General features: G+C 47.3%; 1 protein-coding gene across 1 annotated transcript in view; it reads left to right on the plus strand.

The window, feature by feature from the left end:
- Positions 1-25,260, plus strand: part of SEC11A (SEC11 homolog A, signal peptidase complex subunit) — a 53,539-nt gene that overhangs the window by 18,303 nt on the left and 9,976 nt on the right. Inside the window, exons 3-4 of the mRNA XM_044279880.1 lie at positions 6,987-7,136; positions 16,571-16,690. Of these exons, the coding sequence (XP_044135815.1) occupies positions 6,987-7,136; positions 16,571-16,690 (270 nt within the window). The remainder of the gene's footprint in view (positions 1-6,986; positions 7,137-16,570; positions 16,691-25,260) is intronic.

The raw sequence follows: 25,260 nt of genomic DNA on the forward strand, positions 1-25,260 counted from the left end.
TTCCCCTACTATAGAAAAAGGTGTTGGTAAGGGTTCAAGAGCAGGAAGTGACAAAGGGGTTTTACTCTACCCTTTTTCTTGTCAAAAAATCTAATGGCTCGTTTCGGACCATAATAAACTTAGTGTTTGGACCATTATCTGCTGTACGAGAGATTTCATATGGAATCCTTCAGGTCGGCTGTGAACAATCTCTTCCCAGGCTGCTTTATGGCTACAATAGACCTGAGGGATGCGTACTATCATGTCCCTATCCATCCCAGCCACCAGATGTTTCTGAGTGTAGCAGTTCAGTTAGAATTGGAAGTTCTGCATCTTCAGTTTCAGGCCCTACCTTTTGGCCTCTCACAGGCTCAGAGGGTCTTCATGAAGATTGTATCATGGCCAATGTGAGGGAGAAGGAGATCGTCATTGTACTGTAGCTGGACGATTTTCTTCTAGTTCCCCGCTCAAGTCAGATTCTTCAGTGACAGATTTCCTGGTTGAGAGAGGTTCTGGAGAAACTGGGATGAGAAATCCAGTTTATGCCCAAGCCAGAGATGCAGTTTCTTAGGAATGATCCTGGACTCCAGTTCCCAGAGGTGTCTGTTACCCCCTTCAAAAAGCTATGCTTATCAGATCGAGGGTTAAGCTACTGCACTCGCATCCCTCAGTCACCCTAAGGGATGCCATGTCGGTGCTGGGTCTCATGACGGCCACTATTCCGGGGGTAGAGTGGGCCCAGTATCATTCAAGGCTTCTCCTGCTTAAGATTCTGCAGGATTGGGACATATGTCTCCTCTCTCTGGACACAGAGATCTCTCTATCACCCCAGACTCTAATTCCTTGGGGTGGTGGATGGATCTGTGAAATTTACAGGAAAGGGTTCCTTGGCTCAGGGAGGCGGTTCTCCCTTTGACCACTGATGCAAGCCCATCCAGTTGGGGAGCCCAGGTGAGGTGCCTTCTGTTGCAGGGGAGCTGGGACAGAAATTCTCTATCCCAGTCACACAATTTCAAGGAATTGAAGGCATTCAGAATAGCCTTAGTACAGAGTCTCCGGGTTATCAAAGGCAGAAATGTGAGAGTTTACTCGGACAATACGACAGCAGTGGCCTATATCAACCAGCAGGGAGGTACAAGGGCTCTGGGCCTCATGGGTCTCACTCATCAAATTTTCAGTCTAGCAGAAGCTTCTCTATTATCTCTTTCTGCGGTACATCTAAGAGGTTCAGAAAATGTGAAAGCGGACTTCCTTAGCAGTCATTATCTAAACCATGGAGAGTGGTTCCTAGATCAGGGGGTATTCAATCAGATTACAGCATTAAGGGGGATTTTCGGAGATAGATCTTTTTTCCACCAGGTCAAACAAAGGTAGAGACCTTCTTTTCCCTATCTCCAGGGGAGCATCCAAGAGCAGTGGAGCTTTGGCCCAATCGTTGCGGCAGGGCCTTCTTTAAGCCTTCCCCCTAAAGTTGTTACAAAGGGTTCTCAAAAAAAATCGGAGAAGAGGGAGCCACAGTGATAGTTATAGCTCCCTTTTGGCCGAGAAGGGTTTGGTTTTCCTGGCTCCGCAGGATGTCGATAGCGAACCCCCCATGGGTGCTTCCGGAGTCTCAGGAGCTTCTGTCTCAGGGTCCTATCTTTCACCCGGAGTTGAGGAATCTACACCTGACTGGTTGTTGAAAGGGAGATTTTAAAGAAAGGGGTCTCTCTGAGGATGTGGTTTAACACTCTGTTGGCCATTCGAAAGAAGGTCACTTCTGATATCTGAAAGTTTGGAAGGCCTTTTACAGATATGCCATTAAACCTGTCGATGTGCTAGATTTTCCTGACATTCCACTTGTATTAGATTTTTTACAAGAGAGATGGAAGAAAAAGTTTAGGCCTAGCACTTTAAAGGTCCAGATTTCACCTTTTAAGTGCTTGGTTTAAGTTTAGGTTAGCCGAACATCCTTGGGTTAAGAGGTTTGGGACAGCAGTGTCCAAGTTGTCCCCGGTCTGTAAAAGTAGAGTTCCTTCCTGGGATTAAAATTTGGTCCTCTCAGCTCTCACTTCAGATCCCTTCGAGCCTATTGATAAGATCTCCATCAAAGATGCTCTCCCTTAAACTTGCGTTCCTTCTGGCCATTACCTCGGCAAGGAGGGTGAATGAGATCGCTGCTCTCTCAGTTGACCCTCCCTACTTGGTAATCCTGGAAGATTGGGTGGTGATTTCTCCTGATCCATCTTTTTACAATGTTTAGGTTTTTGAGATGTTATGTTTCTTAGTTCTTGAAAAAGGACTGGAGGTAGAGGGGATGATCCCTCTTTTAAAAGGCGGTTCTGATTCCTGTCCTGAGGAGGTGGAGGCGGTCTCTCCAGGGGTGCTGTCATAGGGTCAAAGAAAACTGATTACCGGTAAGTATAATCCAATATTTAAATTTTTTCATGTCACTTCCCATTTATGAAATGTGGTGTTTTTTTTCTTAATATGCTTCCATTGGGTTTCAACGTGCTGCTTTTTTAAAAGGAACCACCATAGACACAAATTGAAAAGAATATCACTAGCCCCAAAAAAAAAAGCGTGCCCTGCATTTCAAATTTTTTATGAAGTTTGATATGAGGCATGAGCCTCTTAATAGGCATGGCGCATCTCACTTCAGCTCATACGAAGACCAGCGTGCACAAGGCTGGTTTTCATAGATCTCCCCCATGAATGGTATATTTACTGGCTCATGAAATTCTCAGGCTTTTGTTCTTTCCAATTCTGATAATTTAGTGAAGGTATGTGCATGTAGACGCAGTCACAAGGACTGTGTATGAATTTACATCTCTGCCTCTTACTTTTTTGGTGGTCTTACATGTGTAAGGCTACTTTTACACTTGCATCTGTGGAAAAACAGCTATTACAAATCGTCCGTTCTACTGTTAGACTGAAGTGTCTATTCCTGCACCAGATTTATAATCCAGTTTGCAGGTCTACACAGCCTGTCTAAAGGTGCTATTACACTGCCTGATCTGGGGATGAGAACATGTCCATCTGCACTTCTTTGCATCGGCCTGATTACCCACTGCTACTGCATTCATTCCTCCCTCGTTATGTTCGGTTCCGTACCTTGGAACCGAACCAGAGTTCGGGAAATATTTATTTTTTACAGTAAAAATCAATTTATGAAGTTACCGAGACTTCGCGATAGGACTGTTATATTAGGGGCCAGCTGTTCCGTTCTGCAAAATACATAATGCACACAGCTGGTACCCCCTGTTTTGCGGATCCTCAATTTGTGGACCACAAAACAACAAAAAGTTATGTGCATGAGCCCTTAGGAGCTGTTCACATCTTGTTTTTGCTGCACCCATAGACTATAATCAGGCAAACATAGTTCAAAAGTGCATACTTTTTTTTGTGGCCCCATTAAAGTGAAAGGTTCTGCACACTGGCTGCATAAAAAAAAAAAAAAAATGTATGTGTGCATGAGTCCTTAGGCTACTTTCACACTTGCGTTCGGGGTTCCGCTTGTGAGTTCTGTTTGAAGGCTCTCGCATGCGGCCCCGAACGCATCCGTACGGCCCCAATGCATTCTGAGTGGATGCGGATCTTCTCAGAATGCCTCAGTCTGGCACGGTTTGGCCTCCGCTCCGCTCAGCAGGCGGACACCCGAACGCAGCATGCAGCGTTCGGGTGTCCGCCTGGCCGTGCGGAGCCAAACGGATCCGTCCAGTAAGTCAATGTAAGTCAATGGGGACGGATCCGTTTGAAGTTTACACAATATGGCTCAATTTCAAACGGATCCGTCCCCCACTTTCAATGTAAAGTCTGGACGGATCCGTCTGACTAACTTTCAGACTTAGCATTTATTCTGAAATATAATGCAGACGGATCCGTTCTGAACGGATCCCATCGTCTGCATTATAGGAGCGGATCCGTCTGTTGTGCAGACACCAGACGGATCCGCTCCGAACGCAAGTGTGAAAGTAGCCTTAGTCTGCATGACAAAGCCCGAAGTGAGCTCTCACATTTCTCTTAAGGTTTAATGTATAAACTACAAGTTTTACAGAATTTTTTTTCCCCATAAAACCATATATCAGTCTGCTCAGCTCCCCTTGCTCTATACTGCCTGCAGATTACATTGTATTTTCGTGGTAAGGAGGTTCCCTTTAAGGCTTTATCGGTGGCTTGGGTCCTGCAGGCCAACTCATCGTTGGATACAATGTTGGTAGGTGTGAAAAAAGTCCATGAAGTTCTCCCAGGGGACGGGCGGTGAGAAGCCAGCATTGTAATCATTAATGTGGGGAAATATCCAGAATAGTGCTCCGGAATTATTGCTGTACTTCTCCGGTTAATGACCCTAGTTTTTATTAATATAGGCATTTTTGCCTCATCAACCGGCAGCTAATCAGAATTATGCAAATCTGCGAGATAAGGCCATTTTTCCAGCTGTCCTCCAGGTTTCACCACTAATCGCCTTACCCTTTTCCTTATCACAATTGAACATTTCTTTCTTTCTCTTTCCGCTGGATATATTTATTGTGATTGATGGCTTCATAAAGCAAACACTGGGTGAACCTGACATCTCCTCTCAAATTAGTGGAGATTACCTTTTAAAGGTCGCGCGGATGTGTTGTACTGGTCTTCATGCCATGTTTGTGTAAATATCAAGGAGCGTGGATGCGAAGTGGCGGCATGTTCCGTCTTGAAGAGCAATCAGGGAAGGTGCTTGTAAAAGGCTATCCAAAGGTTTTATGTATTTTTCCTTAAGCATGGATAGGAAAAGTAAATAGGCTATACTTCTGCCACAGGAGAAGTCTATCATGTGCTCTGATATAGCTGTCATGTGTTCCCACTCCGGCTATAGGTGATTGATTTTCATTTTTACTTATCATCGTTGTATGCCCCTTACTGTGACCTTCCATTGGGGCCGCTTACTATATCACACAGGGTTCTTTGTGGTATCATATCGGTGAACTTTGTCTCTTGGACTTAGGAACTATGGAACTGAACTGAGGTCCGTTCTTCAAGGAGAATACACAAGTAGTGACGTGCATTGTATATCCAAGTAGACCCCTACAACATTCAACTTAGGGAGCCCCTAGCGTCCCCTGTTATGCATTATGCAACCCCCATGCACCTTGCGTCCTGCTTTGATTATGACTTATGTGTCAGTAAGGTGTGACTGTGTACCATGTGGTGCCCATATAATTAGTGCACCATAATAATAGTGCACAGGTCCTCTAAGCACTCGTGCTTGCACTTCACTATGAAGGTGTGTTTCCACAGGCAGGTAAGTGTGCCGTGTCCTCAGAAAAAAGCGCACCATACATGTTTTATCACATTTTCTCTCACTTAGGCTACATGCACACAACCGTATGTGTTTTGCGGCCCGCAAAAAAAAAAAAAAACACAATCCGTATGCCATACTTTTTTTTTTTTTTTTTTTGCTGATCCATTGTAACAATGCCTAAAATGGACAAGAATAGGATATGTTCTATTTTTTTGTGGGGCTACGGAATGGTGTGTTGTCCGAATTTTTTGCGGACCCGTTGAAATTAATGGGATTGCATCCTATCCGCAAAAAAAAAAACTGAACCGACACGAACACAAACAATGTTTGTGTGCATGTAGCCTTAGTTTGTGCAAGTGAAAAACATGTGTTCGGTGTTTTTCACCTTTTCAAGTGTTTCTGCAAAAGTACCATTGTGGAATGCAGGTGGTTTTGCCGCACTGTTTTCGACATGCCACCTGTACGAATACACCTTTTTATGGAGTTGGTTGTCAAGGAGTTAACCTGGTTCTAAGACATGCACGACAGGTCTGAAAGAGATACATCAAAGAGGTATGGCACACCAATACGTAATGGTTGTGCCAAGTTTACTTTCCACCATTTTTTATGCAAAATACTGCTGGACAGGTGCTAGAGCCATGAGGAGTCTAGCATTTTATTAGCGGTGTGAAACCCTACGCAGGGCGATCACTATAGACTTCCATACTTTGCACCAGAGTACACAACTGTCTCCTTAGTAATGCTAATTTCACACAAGTGAGTTTTCTGACTAGATGCAGTCCGTTTTTGAACTGACCGCATCTAAACTGAACCTTGACCCATTCATTTCAATGGGTGTAACTACATGAGCATTGTTTTTCACTGACCATTTGTCTATGTTCGTCCATTTTTCACGCAGGACTGGTCCAGTCAAGTCAGTGATGGCTGCTAGGAGATGTTGTGTTGTTCTTCCCTTTCTTTTCATATGTGTTAGAAATGGATGCAGTCCTGGTAAAGAAATTGAAAGACTGAACTCAATTGCAGGCAAAACTGAACTTGTATGGAAAACCATGAGTCTTTCGCTGAACGGACCATGATAGATTGCTTATCGCTCACGTGACCGTTTGTTCTCCCTGCACACTTGATACCACTCAAATATGCAACACAAATACACGTCCTTGAGCACACCGAATGCTCTCATTTTGCGATTAACTCTGTTCTGTATTCCCTCCCCCAATGCCCTGGCCCCTTGTATGTCTTACACTTACCTGTTCACTAGCACCTGCGTCGCTCCGGATCCCTTTATCCCCCTTGAGGCTGGTCACTGTCGCAGCCTGCTGTTGGCTACCCACTCTGTCGCTGGATGTTTTGATCTGGGAAACAGGGAGATGCAGCGGTGGCCATGCAGGGATCCAGAGCAACCCAAGTGTCAGGGAGCAGGTAAATAGAGGCCAAGGGGCCCGGCCATTGGGTGGGATATTTTAGATATTGGATAACCCCTTTTAAGTATTGGGCCCACGGTTGAAGGGCTGGGGTTTATTCTGGTACAAACCATTAAAAATGATTTAGGTGTAAACGTATTTTATGCTGAATATTAAAATATATAATAATCTGTAATATTTGTTTGTATGCGTTTGTAATCTAAGAGATATGACATTGTAGACAGACCATTTTCTATCGTTATCAGTGTCACTGTGGGCTGTGTTTCTCTCTTGTGCTGCTCCTCAGTGTCCAGAATCGACTGACGCCTTTTCTTCTATAATCCCAGTGGCAGCATGGAACCAGCATTTCATCGTGGGGATCTGCTCTTTTTGACCAACCGTGTTGATGATCCTATCAGAGTTGGAGAAATCGTGGTCTTCAGAATAGAAGGAAGAGAGATCCCAATTGTACATCGTGTTCTCAAAATACATGAAAAGTGAGTTATCTGTCAACCACGTGCCATAGTAATTGTCATACATAGCCTAACATTTTAAAGGGTATCTGTCACCACATAACTTGAAATAAACCCAGCGAACATGGGAGGTGTGCGAATGGCAGCTGAATCCAATCCCATTTGTCTCCTGTAGATAGTCGGCCTGAATTCAGAGAAGTTATTTTATATTGTGCAAATTAGCCCCTTACACTGTGAGTCTCCCCTGCCCCCTCCCCCACTCTAAATAACAGGCAATGTAGAGGTAATCGCGTTTCATGGCAGTCCGTGCACCTCTTTTATTGGGCTGATGAAACCTGTACTGTGCGTGCAACCATCTGCCTGGCGAGTCATGACTATACAGCGCATGCATTGGTCAAATAGGCACACGCACTGCTGTGAGATTGCCAGGCATGATTACCTCTACACTGCCTGGCACTGTTGGGCCAGCACAGAAACTCACTGGAGCTCCGGGTTCAGCGACAACATGCTTGGGAAAACCAGAAAGGTGAATAATTGAGACTGGGAAGATCACATAATCACTAGTATGCAAAAACGTTAAAATCTTTCAGAAACGTCCTTGTTTTTGAAAGATTTCATCACTTTGAAACTCTGATGGTGCAATCCCAAGTACTGTTCTGGTACTTGGGATTGTGTCTTACAATGGTCAAATGTTCATGTAGCTGAGATTGTTGTGCTGCAAAATATCACTTCATGGGGTAAAAAAAATGGTTCCACCCAATTGTTTCCATAATGGCTTACGCTTGAGGAATGCTTGATTCCTTCTGTCAGGCATTGTGAAGGGAATGTTAAAATATGGGTCTTCTTTGGTGCTGAGAGCTTTAGTGTACCCTTTGTGGGGGGATTTTTCATTATAAATAGTATTTTATAATATAGCTTTTATATGGATCAGTTTTTAGAGTACTAAATTCCCTTCTTCCTTTCAAATACTCAGTTCTCAATGTCTTTATTGGCACTTGCCTCTAAAGATGGATTTATACAGGGCCCATGAAATTTTTATAAAAAACGTGTTCAAAGTCTTTGTTTTATGCGTTATACAGGTCCCAGTGATAACTCAGTCTTCAGCTAGCCCTGCAGCGCTAGCTAGTGGCAGCTATAGGCAGCCAGAACAGAACTTTATATTGTAACGTGTGCCTCCATTTTCAGAAAACTTTTGACTTGTCATGTCAAGTTTTAATCAGTCGGGGTCTGGATACTGAGACTACAAATGTTCACCAAAACTAATAGGCCAAATGCCTCAACTGGTTGATCCTCAGAGAGGCAGTATACAAGCTTGTACAATAGGAGTCCATACACCACTCTGCTCATGTCTCTGTCATGACAAGATGTTGGGTACACAGGAGGTACATGTACTCTCTGGATGCGTGCGTGAAAGCAGATGGAGCTCTAACCCCTATAAAGCTATAGTGTGACATTAAACAGCTCTGAATTTTTTGACTTGTGTATATACCAGTGGAAAATGGAAAGAGAACATCTGGAAAACTTAATGTGGCTTAGTGATAAACCTCTAGTGGTGCATGGTCAATGATCGCACAAGCAAGGTGGTGCACCCTTAATTTGGGGTTCTGCAGCAGAGTATACGTTGAGGCAGGGTCACATTAATATTGGGTTGCATCTCCCCTTTAGGCCATACAGGCTGCTGCTCTGGCATGGTAATGGTCATACAAATTTCTTTCACCTTAGACCCGTAGTTCAGCCAAGGTGGTTGTGTGCATGGGAGATACGGTGCCCCATCCAGTCCTAGATGTCCTCGATGGGAGAGATCTGGTGATTGAGCTGGCCAGGGGAGCTGCTGCATAACCTGAAGAGCATGTTGTGTAGTGTGTTGGTCGAACACGTCTGAGTAAAAAAAGCAGTAGGACTGGCTCCATGATGATCTGGACATACTGAAGGCTGGTAATGTTCCCTCCATGAATACCAGGTGGGAATGGCCATGGTAGGTAATGGCACACCACACCATTACACCTGGTGTTAGTCCTGTATATCCCTGCACTAAGCATGGTGGCAGTAGACATTTTCCAGCCCTCCTGTGAACTCTGACCATCATTAGTACCAAGGCAGAACCCGCTTTCATCACTGAACACTTTTGTTTGCCACTGATTGCTCCAGTGGGCTCTGTCCTGGCATCAATGCAGACACTCTTGATGATGATGAGTAGACACTGGCAAAGGAGCTAGTGGAGTGCATAAATGCAGTCTTGCTCCAAGAGGATAGTTTCTTATGGTCTGTGTGGTAACTGCAGAAAAAAATTGTGATGCCATGGCTGTCCTTTGAGATACACCAGCTCTTCTTATTTGGCGATATTGGCGTCCATCTGTCTTGACCGTCCAGAACCCTCTCTGTGTGCGAGTACTCCCCTCTGACCACTGTTGACACCACCGATACACTACAGAAACTTCTTATCCAACTTTTTCCGAGATTTGACAGTTGGACCATCCAACTTCTCAAAGTCCCACTATTTGGCCCTTTTTCAAAGTCCTTTTTCTAGCAGGTATAGTGAACACTTGAACAATACCTTATTAACAGTCCTATAAGGGCTCATACACACTACCGTTGGTGTTTTGCAGATCCACAAAATACGGATACCGGCTGTGTTCATTCCACATTTTGTGGAACAGACCATCCAGCCCCTAATAGACCAGTCCCATCTTTGTCTGTAATGCAGACAGTAATACTACATGTTCAATTTATTTTTAGTTTTTTGCAGAACGGCCATCCAGACACGGAATGCACACAGTCATTTGCGTTTTTTGCGTTCCCATTAAAGTGAATACTGGCTGCAAACATAACTAAACGGACACGGACATAAAATATGTTTGTGTGCATGAGCCCTAATAGAGATCTCAAAAAACAGTGCCGTCAGACAAAAAACAGTGATGCAGACCATAAAGTCTGTGAAACATCTGTATGTAAAGTACAGATGTTTGATCCCTGCTTGTAAACCCCTCCAGCATTGCCGTGTTGTAAAATAGTTTTTTTTTTTTTTTTTTGTCTTAACTCCTTCTAGGTGTTGTTTTTTTCATTCTCTGGTAGTGTACATATAAAAAAGGTAAATTGAGAAAATACATTTTTGTTATTTTCATCATCATGCAATCCCCTGCGCTCAGCGCATCCTGTAAGAAAGCGATCTGGTGCACATTGTTAGAAAGTTTTCACCTCTTCAATTCCCTTCTTCAATCGGATTCCACCACAAAGCTGCGTTTCCATCTTCGATTCCCTGCTGATCCAGCACAGATCCACTGAGGACTGCCCGTCGGTCTTTGTTCACAGGCTCCCAGCAGTCACAAGCCATACTTGCCGCATCAGCGCCCAGCTGTTTTTATTTTATTTGTTGCGTCTTTTGTGAACAGACACCCCTCTTTCTCGCCCATTTTCCTTGGGGGACACAGACCTTGGGTATAGCTCAGCTCCCTAGGAGGCGTGACACTAAGTAAAACTGTTAAGCCCCTCCTCCATCAGCTATACCCTCAGCCTGGAGATAGAGGCTACCAGTTTTAGCTTAGTGTCCAAGGAGGCAAGACACTCCCTGCTACTGCAGGGCTGTTTTCTCCTTGTTATTTTTACTTTTTCTTCTAATTTTGTTATTTTATTTTTTCCTAGGGATACCAGAGACGCATTTGACCTCTCTGCTCTCCCGGGGTTGAGCTGCGCCAGTGCCAACTTATCTGCACTGCTGCCTCCCCCACAGAAGCAATAGGAGGATCTGGGCAGCAATGGCTCCCCTACATCCCGCCAGCTAGGGGGTCGCCCGCACGCCAAGCCCCTCTTCCAGCTTCCTGCCACTGCGGTGCCAGTGGCTGAAGGGGCGACCCTGCTGGAAAGGACTGAGGGTGAAGACGTCGCACGGTGAGATGGCTATTCCAGCCCATACCCCGTCCCTATCTGCAGCATCTACCCCTCTGGGTAAGGGGGGCACCCGTGGTCGCTCATTCTGAGCGCTCATCTGCAGGACAATGCAGCACAGCAGCATCCTCAGCACCCCCACGCTTTTCCCCCCCACGCTGCTATCTTTCTCCCCCCCCCCCTCCCCCTCATCGGGGCTGACTCCATTTTTCTCTTCTCTCTCTCCCCCTTCCCGCCGAGAATGGGGGGCGGGGCTTAGCGGTCCCGGCAGGGGGCGGGGCTTCCGCGCGTCATTTTGGGGGCGGAGCTACGTTCTCCTTCACAGGAGACATTTCAAGCGCTGGAGGGGGCGGAGCTTGTTCCCCGCGCTTTCTGCTGAGGTTTCCCGCGCTTCCTCACTCCTGACAGGAAGCTGGGACACGGTGGGGGACTCTAACCTCCTGTGTACATCGCTCGGCTTCTGTGGGCGCTCTCTGCTGCTCACTGCTGTTCACTGCTTCTCTGCTGCTGCTGATCTGGGCCATCTCCTGACGTTCTTCTGAGGCACTGGTAGGACAGTTAACCCTCTCCTAACCCTCCTGGTCATAGCTGCTATAACCCTTTGTGGTCTCTATATTAGAGTACAACCACACTTCAGCATGTCAGATCCCACAGGTGCCCCCAAACCCTGGTACCATGCCTGTACCGCCTGTAAGGAACTTTTTCCGCGTGGGCAATCTGAGCCGCATTGCCTTGCATGTCAGGCCCCGGTGCAGGGCCCGCTTCCCGCTGCGCCCCCCGGTGCCTCTGAACCCCCTGACTGGGCTAGGTCTCTGTCTCAGGCGGTGGAAAGCCTTACACACGTAGTGGGCCGTCTCGTGGATAGACCGCCTCTCCCGCAGGCTGCCACAATCCCTGTCGCACCCGCTGGGACTACCGTTTCTGCCGCCCCCACTGGTTCCCTGCCTCCCAGCGAATCTTCCAGGGCCCGGCATACTCAGAAACGTTCAAGGGTTGAGCGCACATCTTCTCCAGATGCTTCGCTCTCTCCGCCATGCGTGCGAGCTCAGTCAAGTCTATCCTCTCAAAGGGATACGCTTTCTGAGGGAGAACTGGCGGATTCGGACGTGGACATGGACTCAGAGCTTCCGTCCAAATTGGCGTCCGCGGTGGGGCATCTTGTCACTAGCATCCGTGATACCTTTCAGCTACACGATGACCCCCCCAGCTCTGAACAGGCCGGCGTGTCCTTTCTCCGCCCCAAACAGGCCTCCAAGGTTTTTCCCATACACGCTGATTTTTCTTCTGTGGTATCCAAGGCTTGGACTCGGCCTGACGTCCGCTTTATTACACCCAAAAAGCTGGACATTTGTTATCCCTTTCCAGCGGATTCTGTGACCACGTGGACATCCCCGCCTAAGGTTGATCCTCCCGTGGCTCGCCTGTCCAAAAGCACTACTATTCCTGTACAGGACGGATCTTCCCTCCAGTCTGTTGAGGACCGTCGTACGGAATCCCTCTCCAAGGCCATATTTACTGCCTCTGGTTCGGCCCTTAGACCGGTCTTTGCCTCCGCCTGGGTTGGCAAAGCGGTCTCTGAATGGGGTTTGCAACTGGAACGGGAGTTAGGGTCGGACGTCCCTGTTCAGGACCTCCGTTCCTTAGCCCAACTAATTGTTCAGGCCGGAAAATTCGTCTGTGAGGCCTCCCTTGATGCGGGTGCCCTCATTGCCCGTTCCTCTGCCCTGGCAGTTTCTGTCAGGAGGGAACTCTGGCTGAAGGTTTGGGCGGCGGACGCCGCTTCCAAACGCTCTTTGGCCGGCCTACCATTCACGGGTTCCCGCCTGTTCGGAACCCGTCTGGACGAACTTATATCAGAGGCCACGGGTGGGAAGAGTACTCACCTCCCCCAGTCCAGGCCAATGGGCGCCCCCCGTGGTCGCGCTGGTTCGTCCCGTTTTCGGTCCTTTCGCAAGCCCACCGGGTCTAGACCCGCGGCCAGTTCTTCTTCCTCTGGCCCAGCCCAGGATAGACGCAAGAAGCCGTTTTTTCGGACGCAACCTACCTGGCGCAAGTCCCAGCCTGCACGGGCTCCCACAGGCCAGCAGCCCTCTGCCTGAAGGTGCGCCCCCACCCACCCGGGTGGGGGGCCTCCTTCTCCTATTCAGGAACGTATGGCGGGCCCACATCTCAGACGCATGGGCGCTCGAGATTGTATCTTGCGGATACAAAATCGAATTTGCGTCCATTCCGCCAGACCGTTTCTTCCGATCCCGTCCTCCGCGAGATCCCGTACGAGTGGCCGCCTTCTTCGCGGCCATTCACTCTCTAATGGACAAGGGTGTCGTCGCCCCCGTGCCTCCGACGGAAAGGTTCAGGGGGTTCTACTCGAACCTCTTTGTGGTTCCCAAGAAGGAAGGCTCAGTGCGTCCGATCTTGGACCTAAAACGCCTGAACCGTTTTCTCCGACTGCAGAGATTCCGGATGGAGTCTCTCAGGTCCGCAGTGGCCTCCCTGGAAAGAGGGGATTTCATGGCCTCAATCGACATTCAGGATGCATACCTCCACGTTCCGGTTGCTCCATGTCATCACCGCTTCCTGCGCTTTGCGGTGGGGGACGATCACTTCCAATTCGTCGCCCTTCCCTTTGGTCTGGCGACTGCTCCTCGAGTGTTCACCAAGGTCCTGGCCCCTGTCTTGGCCCTTCTACGTTCAAGAAGTGTTTTTCTTCTCCCATACTTGGACGACATCCTGGTCAAGGCACCCTCCTTCTCTCAGACATCCCGCAGTGTGGAACTCACTCTGGAGACCCTGACGCGGTTCGGTTGGATTATCAACCACCCCAAATCTTCCCTTACCCCCTCCAGACGGCTGATCTTCCTGGGGATGCTCCTGGATACAGAGTTGGCGGAGGTCCGCCTTCCGTCGGACAAGCGTCTGGCCCTTCGCGGGTCGGTTCGCAGTCTCCTCCGTCATCACCGCCCTTCCCTCAGATCCAGCATGCGGTTGTTGGGAAAGATGGTTGCCTGTTTCGAAGCGGTGCCGTTCGCACAATTCCGATCCCGCACCTTTCAGAGGGCAATTCTGTCGGCCTGGGACAAATCACTGAGGAGTCTGGACAAGACCTTTCTTCTGCCTCCCCTGGCTCGAGCTTCCCTCGGCTGGTGGTTGCATATCCCTCTAAGGGGGAAGTCCTTCCTTCCACTGAACTGGCTGGTGATTACCACAGATGCCAGCTTACGGGGGTGGGGGGGGGGGTTTCCCTCCCCGGTCCGTCCAGGGCGTTTGGTCTCTATCGGAGTCCAGACTTCCAATCAATATTCTGGAACTGAGGGCGATTCTTCTGTCCCTCAGACACTGGACCCATCTGCTGAGGGCCACCCTGTTCGGATCCAATCGGACAATGCCACGGCTGTGGCATACATAAACCATCAGGGAGGCACTCGCAGCGATGCAAGAGGTGACCCTCATTCTCCTCTGGGCGGAGACGCACGTGCCGGCCTTATCTGCGATTTACATCCCGGGGGTGGACAACTGGGCGGCGGATTTCCTCAGCCGGTCCACCATTGACCCGGGAGAATGGTCCCTGCACCCAGAGGTGTTCGAAGCCCTTTGTCTTCGCTGGGGTCGCCCCGACGTGGACCTCATGGCCTCCAAATTCAACCACAAGGTCCCCCTATACCTGGCCAGGGCACGGGACCCGAAGGCATACGGCGCCGACGCGCTCGTCCTTCCGTGGCGCGAATTCTCCCTTCTGTACGTCTTTCCTCCTTTTCCCCTCCTGCCACGGGTTCTTCGGAGGATCGCGGCAGAGGGCGTCCCCGCGATTCTAATCGCCCCGGATTGGCCCCGCCGGTCTTGGTACGCCGACCTAATGTTGCTGTTGGCAGACGCACCGTGGCCACTGCCCTCCAGGGAAGACCTTCTCTCTCAGGGACCGATCTTCCACGAGCATTTAGGCTCGCTACGTTTGACGGCGTGGCTATTGAGACCGCCGTCTTAACGCGACGGGGTTTCTCCGCGGACGTAGTCCGCACCATGATCCGGGCTCGTAAGCCCGTATCCTCTAGGATCTACTATCGGGTTTGGAGGTCCTATCTGGGGTTCTGTGAGTCCCGGAGCATCCCACCTCTCCGGTTTTCTCTTCCCACAATCCTGTCCTTCCTCCAGTCGGGTCTGGACCTGGGGCTGTGCCTCAGTTCTCTGAAGGGTCAGATTTCGGCGCTGTCTATTCTTCTCCAGCGTCCCCTGGCCCCTCTAGGGCCAATTAAGACCTTTTTACAAGGGGTGGCTCACTCTGTTCCGCCGTACCGCCCTCCAGTTCCTTCCTGGGACCTGAATGTGGTGCTCTCGGCGCTCCAATCAGCCCCCTTCGAGCCTTTACGGGAGGTCTCCCTTCGCCTTCTGTCCTGCAAGGTCATCTTTCTTGTGGCCGTCACGTCTCTCCGACGGGTGTCGGAGTTAGCGGCTCTTTCTTGCTCCGAACCTTTCCTGATCTTCCACCAGGATAAGGTTGTGCTTCGGCCTGTCCCGACTTTCCTGCCAAAGGTGGTCTCCGCCTTTCACATCAATGAGGACATCGTCCTTCCGTCGCTCTGTCCCTCTCCTTCCCACCCCAGAGAACGGGAACTGCACCGTCTGGATGTGGTCAGGGCGTTGAGGATTTACTTGGAGGTCACCGGGTCCTTTCGGCGCACGGACTCCCTGTTTGTGGTTCCGGAGGGTTCGCGCAAAGGGTTGGCGGTCTCCAAGGTGGCTATTGCCCGTTTCATTAAACTGGCGGTGTCTGAGGCTTATCGAGCCAAGGGCAGACCTCCGCCTTTTGGCGTCACTGCTCATTCCACCAGAGCAGTCGGAGCTTCCTGGGCGCAGAGGCATCGGGCCTCGGCTGAACAGTTGTGCAAAGCAGCCACTTGGTCCTCTCTGCACACTTTCACAAAGTTCTATAGGGTGCATACGCATGCATCAGCAGATGCTGCGTTGGGCCGCCTGGTTTTGCAGGCAGCGGTTTCCTGATGCTCTGGTGGTGTTCCGCCTTGGGTTTGTGGTCCCTCCCTTCTTGGACTGCTCTTGAACGTCCCAAGGTCTGTGTCCCCCAAGGAAAATGGGCGAGAAAAGGAGATTTTTGTATAACTTACCAGTTAAATCTCTTTCTCGCTCTTCCTTGGGGGACACAGCACCCACCCTTCTGTGTTTGGTTACAGGGTTATGGTCTGGCGCCCCGTTGGGTTGCTGGCTGGTTGTTTCCGTTATTGGTTGTTATCCTTTCACTACTTGGACACGCAACTGGTAGCCTCTATCTCCAGGCTGAGGGTATAGCTGATGGAGGAGGGGCTTAACAGTTTTACTTAGTGTCACGCCTCCTAGGGAGCTGAGCTATACCCAAGGTCTGTGTCCCCCAAGGAAGAGCGAGAAAGAGATTTAACTGGTAAGTTATACAAAAATCTCCTTTTTAAGTTAGTCATGATAGAACTGGAAAATGTCTCTAAGTCATCTGAATGTTTGAATCCTGAAAATGTTGAAAGTAGTGTACGCATGAAAACCGCTCATGTTAGATTGTAAATTCTTTGGTGATCATTTTTTCTTTTTTTTTTTAGGGAAAACGGAGACATAAAATTTTTAACCAAGGGAGACAACAATGCCGTGGATGATCGAGGACTTTACAAGCAGGGCCAGAACTGGCTGGAAAAGAAGGATGTTGTTGGAAGAGCAAGGGGGTAAGTGGTTTTCCCACATGTAACTAAATTCCAATTGTGAGGCCGGTTCAAACCGTCGTGTGCGTCCTGGGAGAAAATGGTCTGTGACAAGCGCATTTCCCAGGCCAAACTCGCAGCATCATAGAGATTGCTTTGAATTCTTGTCTGACCGAGTGATGCTGTGATTACAGTACAGTAGCCCCACAGTCAAGCAATTACCCCACAGCATCATAAATCATTAGAATGCTGGGAGTTCGGGCCAGCCATGTGACGGTCACTCATGGAATTGCATCCATCCCATGGAAAAATAATTCAGGGTGCACACGGCTGTCTCAAACCGGCCTTAGGCTACTTTCACACTGGCGTTTTGGTTTCAGTTTGTGAGATCTGTTTCAGGGCTCTCACAAGTGGTCCAAAACAGATCAGTTTTGCCCCAATGCATCCTGAATAGATAAGGATCCGTTCAGAATGCATCAGTTTGCCTCCATTCCGCTCTGGAGGCGACACCAAAACGCTTCCACCTGACGATGCAGAGGCAAATGGATCCTTCCTGACACGCAATGTAAGTTAATGGGGACGGATCAGTTTTCACTGGCACAATGAAAAACGCATCCGTCCCCTATTGACTTTCAATGGTGTTCAAGATGGATCCGTTTTGGCTTTATTACAGACAATACTAACGGATCCGTTCTGAACGGATGCATGCGGTTGTATTATCTGAACGGATGCGTTTGTGCAGATCCTTGACTGATCCGCACCAAACGCGAGTGTGAAAGTAGCCTTAGTCAGAACAAGCTTCTTCACCTCCTTGCAGCTATATCTGATTTTAGTGTTGGTCAGCTCTACATTTGATCAAAGGACCTCTTCAGAACTTTGGGCTATAAAAATGTCATCATTGATCAAGGCTTGGCAGATGTGAAGTAAAAGCTCTTAGTAAAGCAGGAAACGCTCATATTGCAAAGATGCATCTTAAAGAATCCTGGTTTAAAGACATAGGGCAAGGTCCATAATTTTTTCCGCCATGAGTCTTCCAAGTACAATTCCTTTGCAGTTCCATAGCAAAATCTGCTTATGTTACCTACAGTTTTGCTACAAACAAATTTAAACCATGTACATTAAAATATGAAAATCCATGGACTTTCTGCACCATAGTATTAAGGCTGAAAAAAGACATTTGTCCATCCAGTTCGGCCTTTTATCCTGCAAGTTGATCCAGAGGAAGGCAAAAAAAAAAAAAAAACAGAAGTAGAAGGCAATTTAGGGGGAAAAATTCCTTCCCGACTCCGATCAGGCAATCAGAATAACTCCCTGGATCAACGACCCCTCTCTAGTAGCTATAGCCTGTAATATTATTACACTCCAGAAATACATCCAGGCCCCTCTTAAACTCTTTTATTGTACTCACCATCACCACCTCCTCAGGCAGAGAGTTCTCCTCAGTCTTACCGTAAAGAATCCTCTTCTATGTTTGTGTACAAACCTTCTTTCCTCCAGACGCAGAGGGTGTCCCCTCGTCACAGTCCTGGGGATAAATAGATCATGGGATAGATCTCTGTACTGACCCCTGATATATTTATACATGGTAAATAGATCTCACCTCAGTCATCTTTTTTCTAAAGTGAATAACCCTAATTTTGATCATCTTTCAGGGTACTGTAGTCCCCCCCATTCCAGTTATTACTTTAGTTGCCCTCAGCTCTGCTATGTCTGCCTTGTTCACAGGAGCCCAGAACTGTACACAGAACTCCATGTGTGGTCTGACTAGCGATTTGTAAAGTGGTAGGATTATGTTCTCATCACGTGCATCTATGCCCCTTTTGATGCAACCCATTATCTTATTGGCCTTGGCAGCAGCTGTCTGACACTGGTTTTGCAGCTTAGTTTCCTGTTTCTTAAAATTCCTAGATCCTTTTTATGTCAGTGTTGCCGAGTGTTTTACCATTTAGTATGTACGGGTGACTTGCATTATTCCTTCCAATGTGCATAACTTTACATTTGTCAGTGTTAAACCTCATCTGCCACTTCTCTGCCCAAGCCTCCAATCTATCCAGATCCCTCTGTAGTAGTATACTGTCCTCTTCTGTGTTAATTACGTTATACAGTTTAGTGTCATCTGCAAAAAATATTTTACTGTTCAATCCTTCTACAAGATCATTAATCAATATATTGAAGAGAATAGGGCCTAATACTGACCCCTGAGGTACCCCATTAGTGACAGTGACCGAATCTGAGTGTGTACCATTAATAACCACCCTCTGTTTTCTATCACTGAGCCAGTTACTTACCCACATACAGACGTTTTCTCCCAGTCCGAGCATTCCCATTTTATATACTAACCTTTTATGTGGTATAGTGTCAAATGCTTTGGAGAAGTCCAGATACCTGACATCCATTGATTTGCCGCTGTCAAGTCTAGAACTTACCTCCTCATAGAAGCTGATTAAATTTGTTTGACATGACCGATCCCTCACGAAGCCATGCTGATATGGCGTTATTTGCTTATTTCCGTTAAGATGCTCTAACATAGCATCTCTCAGAAAACCTTCAAACAGTTTACCCACAACAGATGTTAAACTTACCGGCCTATAGTTTCCAGGCTCCGTTTTTGGACCCTTTTTGAATATTGGCACCACATTTGCTATGCGGCAATTCTGTGGAACACTCCCTGTCAGTATAGAGTCCGCAAATATCAGAAATAAGGGTCTGGCTATGACATCACTTAATTATTTTAGTCCTGGTGATTTTGTCTATTTTAATCCTTTTTAAGTCGCTGTTGTACTTCTTCCTCGGTCAGACAGGACACTTTTAATGGGGAATTTATTTTTACATTCTGCGTTTCATCTAGGGCTGCACGATATGGGAATTTTGTGCGATTGCGATTAGGGCCCTAAAAATTGCGATAACGATATGCGATGCGATATTTTAAAGGAATTGTGCTAGAGGTCTAATTGCTTGGATTTTCCCATATGAGCCGCTGACGCGGCTGGGTATGACATAGTTATGGGGGATCTGTGGATGACGCTGAGTTGTGGGGGATCTGTGGATGACGCTGTGTTGTGGGGGATCTGTGGATGACGCTGTGTTGTGGGGGATCTGTGGATGACGCTGTGTTGTGGGGGATCTGTGGATGACGCTGTGTTGTGGGGGATCTGTGGATGACGCTGTGTTGTGGGGGATCTGTGGATGACGCTGTGTTGTGGGGGATCTGTGGATGACGCTGTGTTGTGGGGGATCTGTGGATGACGCTGTGTTGTGGGGGATCTGTGGATGACGCTGTGTTGTGGGGGATCTGTGGATGACGCTGTGTTGTGGGGGATCTGTGGATGACGCTGTGTTGTGGGGGATCTGTGGATGACGCTGTGTTGTGGGGGATCTGTGGATGACGCTGTGTTGTGGGGGATCTGTGGATGACGCTGTGTTGTGGGGGATCTGTGGATGACGCTGTGTTGTGGGGGATCTGTGGATGACGCTGTGTTGTGGGGGATCTGTGGATGACGCTGTGTTGTGGGGGATCTGTGGATGACGCTGTGTTGTGGGGGATCTGTGGATGACGCTGTGTTGTGGGGGATCTGTGGATGACGCTGTGTTGTGGGGGATCTGTGGATGACGCTGTGTTGTGGGGGATCTGTGGAGGACGCTGTTATATGGGGGATCTGTGGAGGACGCTGTTATATGGGGGATCTGTGGAGGGACGCTGTTATATGGGGGGATCTGTGGAGGGACGCTGTTATATGGGGGGATCTGTGGAGGGCGCTCTTATATGGGGGGATCTGTGGAGGGCGCTCTTATATGGGGGGATCTGTGGAGGGCGTTCTTATATGGGGGACCTGGGGAGGACGCTGTTATGGGGGACCTGGGGAGGACGCTGTTATGGGGGACCTGGGGAGGACGCTGTTATGGGGGACCTGGGGAGGACGCTGTTATGGGGGACCTGGGGAGGACGCTGTTATGGGGGACCTGGGGAGGACGCTGTTATGGGGGACCTGGGGAGGACGCTGTTATGGGGGACCTGGGGAGGACGCTGTTATGGGGGACCTGGGGAGGACGCTGTTATGGGGGACCTGGGGAGGACGCTGTTATGGGGGACCTGGGGAGGACGCTGTTATGGGGGACCTGGGGAGGACGCTGTTATGGGGGACCTGGGGAGGACGCAGTTATGGGGGACCTGGGGAGGACGCAGTTATGGGGGACCTGGGGAGGACGCAGTTATGGGGGACCTGGGGAGGACGCAGTTATGGGGGACCTGTGGAGGACGCAGTTATGGGGGACCTGTGGAGGACGCATAGCCTCTTATGCTGGTCCTCCTCATGTGTCCTAAACTGGGCACATAACTGCCTTTTGCGTGTAAAGTGTTTTTACTAGTGTGTGTGTGGGTGAAACAATCTCTCTCCTAACAGGTCCAGCCTCTGTACTCACTCTGAATGCAATGCACTGCAGCGAGGTGGCCGGACGGCGCCTGACTGACGTCACTTAGTAACGCTCCTCCCACTTCAGGAAGCAGGAGCGTTACTAAGTGACGTCAGGCGCTGGCCGGCCACCTCGCTACCGCTCGCTGCAGAGCATTGCATTCATAGTGAGTACAGAGGCCGGACCTGTTAGGAGAGAGATTGTTTCACCCACACACACACACTAGTAAAACACTTTACACGGAAAAGACAGTTATGTGCCCAGGGCCCCTTTTTATATATAATCGCAGCATTTTCGGGTCGGCCAAATCGCCATATCGCATTTGCCGATTATCGCGATTCGATTATTTTTTCGATTTATCGTGCAGCCCTAGTTTCATCTGACAGTTTATTTTCCTCAGTGAATACATTGGAGAAAAAAATATTTAATAGCTTTACTTTCTCCTCGTCGCTCTCTGTGACTCCCCCCTCATTACTCTGTAGAGGTCCGACACCTTCATATTTATACTTTTTACCATTTATATAATTGAAGAACATTTTAGGGTTAGTTTTACTCTTTGGCAATTAATCTCTCGGTCTGTAGTTTGGACGCTTTTATTTGTTTTTGACATATTCAATTTTTTTTCCTTATAGTTTTTTAGTGCTTCCTTGCTACCCTCCTGTTTTAGTGATTTAAAGGGATTCTGTCACCTAGTTTTAGCTTATAGCGCTGCGGACATGCACGGCTAGATCGCCGCTAGCACTTAGCGGCGTCAGGTGGGCGCCGTGTATGGCAGCAGTGGTCTTATGTTTAGTGTATGATGTTGGATAAATGTAAAATTGTCTACATTTATTTCTGCATGGGAGACTAGCAATGGTTTCCCTGCAGCAATATCAGCCTCATAACGTTATGTGGGCCTATGCATTGTATATATGAATTACCGCCAAATTCGTACTCCTCCTCGGCTAAAAATACTCCTCAAAATTAAGGGGAGTATTTTTACTCTTCTAAAAAAAATATAGTGTAACTTCTGGTGCCGGATCAATTTTCTTTGACACCAAAGAAAACCGATCCGGCTCCCATTGACTTACAATGGTTTTAGTGCCGGAACAGTCTTGTTCATTTTAGAGATAATACAACCAGATCTATTCATAACGGATGCGGTCGGTTGTATTATCCGTAATGGAAGCGTTTTTGCTGATCCGTGCCAGATCAGGCAAAAATTCAGATGTGAAAGTAGCCTTAGGGTACTTTCACACTTGCGTTGTTGGATTCCGGCAGGCGGTTTCGTCGCCGGCAATCTGTATGCAAACGGACAGCATTCGTAGACAGATGCAGATCTGTCTCACAAGTGCATTGCAATACTGCATCCATCTCTCAGGTTGTCATCTGGAAAAAACGGATCCGGTATTTACCTTTTTTTTAAGGTCTGCACATGCGCAGACTGCAAAACCGGATACGTTTTGGGCCGGATCCAGCATTAATGCATTTCAATGGCAAAAAATGCCAGATCAGGCATTCCGGCAAGTGTTCTGGAATTTTGGACGGAGAAAATACTGCAGCATGCTGCAGTATTTTCTCCGTCCAAAAATCGTACAGTGACTGAACTGAAGACATCCTGATGCACACTGAACGGATTGCTCTCCATTCAGAATGAATTAGGATAAAACTGATTCCCTAGGATGGAAATCAATACCGGAAAAGTTTAACGCAAGTGTGAAAGTACCCTAAGAATACATACTTGGTAACAAATGATTGAATGCTGAATAAAATGTCATCCCAGTCCTGACCGTCTACTGTAGAGAGTCCTGGATGCCCGTCACGTCTCATGTAGGTTCAGCACTGTGCGCTCACTGCTTGCTCTCCAGTCATCTGTCATTGCTTTCTATTGCTAACTATCCAAAGATTCTGCACTTTACTTGCTAAAAGGGTTTGTTCAGAATTTGATTGCTCTGCTTGAAACCATCAGTCTAATAACTAGTTCTGCTGTGAATAGTGGAGGATCTGCTCCCCAATTATAAAACCTCATCTGACTCCCGAGTAAACATTGACTGTGGGGTCACTTAATGATATGTCTTCACCACACTGCTTCTCTGGATGAAGTGATCTCTAGATGTGCTTGCAAGATGTCCACATTTAGAAGCTGCCATCATGGGGGCTTCAATTTGGATTTGATTTGACCCAAAAATTATTTAAAAAAATGGAGTTATAAAAAATAAAGTAAAAAAGCCTTTTTATGGCACATGCAGAATTTGTAAATGACTCGACTCACTGCATGATTCTGGTCTGAACTTCTTGTCCAGGAGCTCCTGTTATGTTCAGAGGTGCTCCTATAATCTATATACATCTCCAAAAGATGGCAGGGCAGCACTCCTCACTTGAAGTGATGCAAATGATTCAGGTGCCAGCGTTTTCCCCTGGGTCCTGGGGTCCAAACACAATCCAAATAAATGTAACGCAGCACTCCTTAGATAAAAAGTGAAAAAATAAAAAATGTATTCAACACATGTTGATACAGGCAACGTTTCAGCTCTCACACAGAGCCATTATCAAGCCAATGACAGGCTGAAACGTTGCCTGTATCAACATGTGTTAAATACATTTTTTATTTTTTCACTTTTTATCTAAGGAGTGCTGCGTTACATTTATTTGGAATATATAGAAATATACGGTATGTATATGTGTGTGTGTATGTGTATATATATATATATATATATATATATATATATATATATATATATATATATATATATATAATATAATATATGTATATATGAATATGAAAATTCCACGGAACTTCCCAAAAAAGCGTGCGTATTTTATTACACCATATGCAACGTTTCGGTCCTCTCAATGGAACCTTTTTCAAGCAGTGACAATAATGCTGCATAGTTCATGTATAAATGCCACCCACGTGGTAATGAAATAATTAAAATGATTAACATATAAAGTGCAGTAGTATTGCATAACAATTCAAACGTATAGCAAACAATCACTAGTGTTACTACTGTATAGTGAATACATCCATAAAATTGGTTGGTGGGTCGCTTCTATAGCCGCTGGCACTCCAATCTTCTTGCCTTGTCTGCAGTGCTGCCCATATATATATATATATATACTGATACTTAGATGCTGTATATAGTAGATTTCAATATATAGCTGTATATACCGTATCATATATATATATATATATATATATATATATATATATATATATATTGATAGCTGATACTCAAATGCTGTATGCGGTGCGGTTGAGCATGAGATCCCTCGCAGGGCGTCAGGGCAGCTGATGGACATAGAAGAGGTACTGGTGCACTGTATAGTGACACTTTCTTAACATTTTAGAGTTGCAAAAAATGATCTGTCAGTTTGGAGTGATTCTGAATTTTGAGCCGGTTATGTGGGAAGTGTTCTGTCACTCCAGTTGATTTGCTACCTCTTAACCCCCTGTTGTTAACCTAACAATCTGTTATGTGGAATTTCGTCAGTGTGCAGGAGACTCATACTATATATTTAGGAGATGGAGAATTGTTAGCACTTCTGCAGTGATACATCCATAGGTCACTGTCACTGACTCACATCATTAACACGCCATGAATAATTCTCACATCAACGCGAGAACGTTTCCGATTTGCATCATCTGCGGAGACAAGCATGAGAATACAAAGCACTCGCTGATCCCCTGGGTCCTGCCAGCAGCTCAGGATGTATTGTCAGATTTTAGTATTCTTCTGTAATGCTTCCGCAGCCTTGGTAGATGGTCTTCATTACTGCCTTATTCTTCAAAACGCATCTCGTAGGACGTTTGCAAGTTGGTTTGAATTTAACCCTTATTATGCCACTTTAACTTAAAATCTAGGATATATAAAATATTGTGTATTATTATTATAGAGGTTTTGATATTGATCGCCTATCCTCAGCTGTTTGAGGAAGCCGGAACACTCACCTAAACTTTGATGCACACTGCAGCCTCCTCACAGCTTATCAAGCACAGCGTTGTCCATTGGATAATGACTGTGCTTGGCATTGGGACTGTGCTGCGCCTAGGCCATGTGACCAATGTATGGTGACATCATTGGCCCAGGAAGAGGCCTAATGACTCACAGAAGACTGCGGCAGAAGTTCAGTGTTTAAAAATAGCACCTGTTCGTGAGCTAAGCTGGCAGCATAGTCCCCAAGTTTTAAACTAATGACGCTTATTA

The sequence above is a fragment of the Bufo gargarizans genome, chromosome 2, assembly GCF_014858855.1.
Source record: "Bufo gargarizans isolate SCDJY-AF-19 chromosome 2, ASM1485885v1, whole genome shotgun sequence".
In the NCBI taxonomy this organism is placed as follows: domain Eukaryota; kingdom Metazoa; phylum Chordata; class Amphibia; order Anura; family Bufonidae; genus Bufo; species Bufo gargarizans.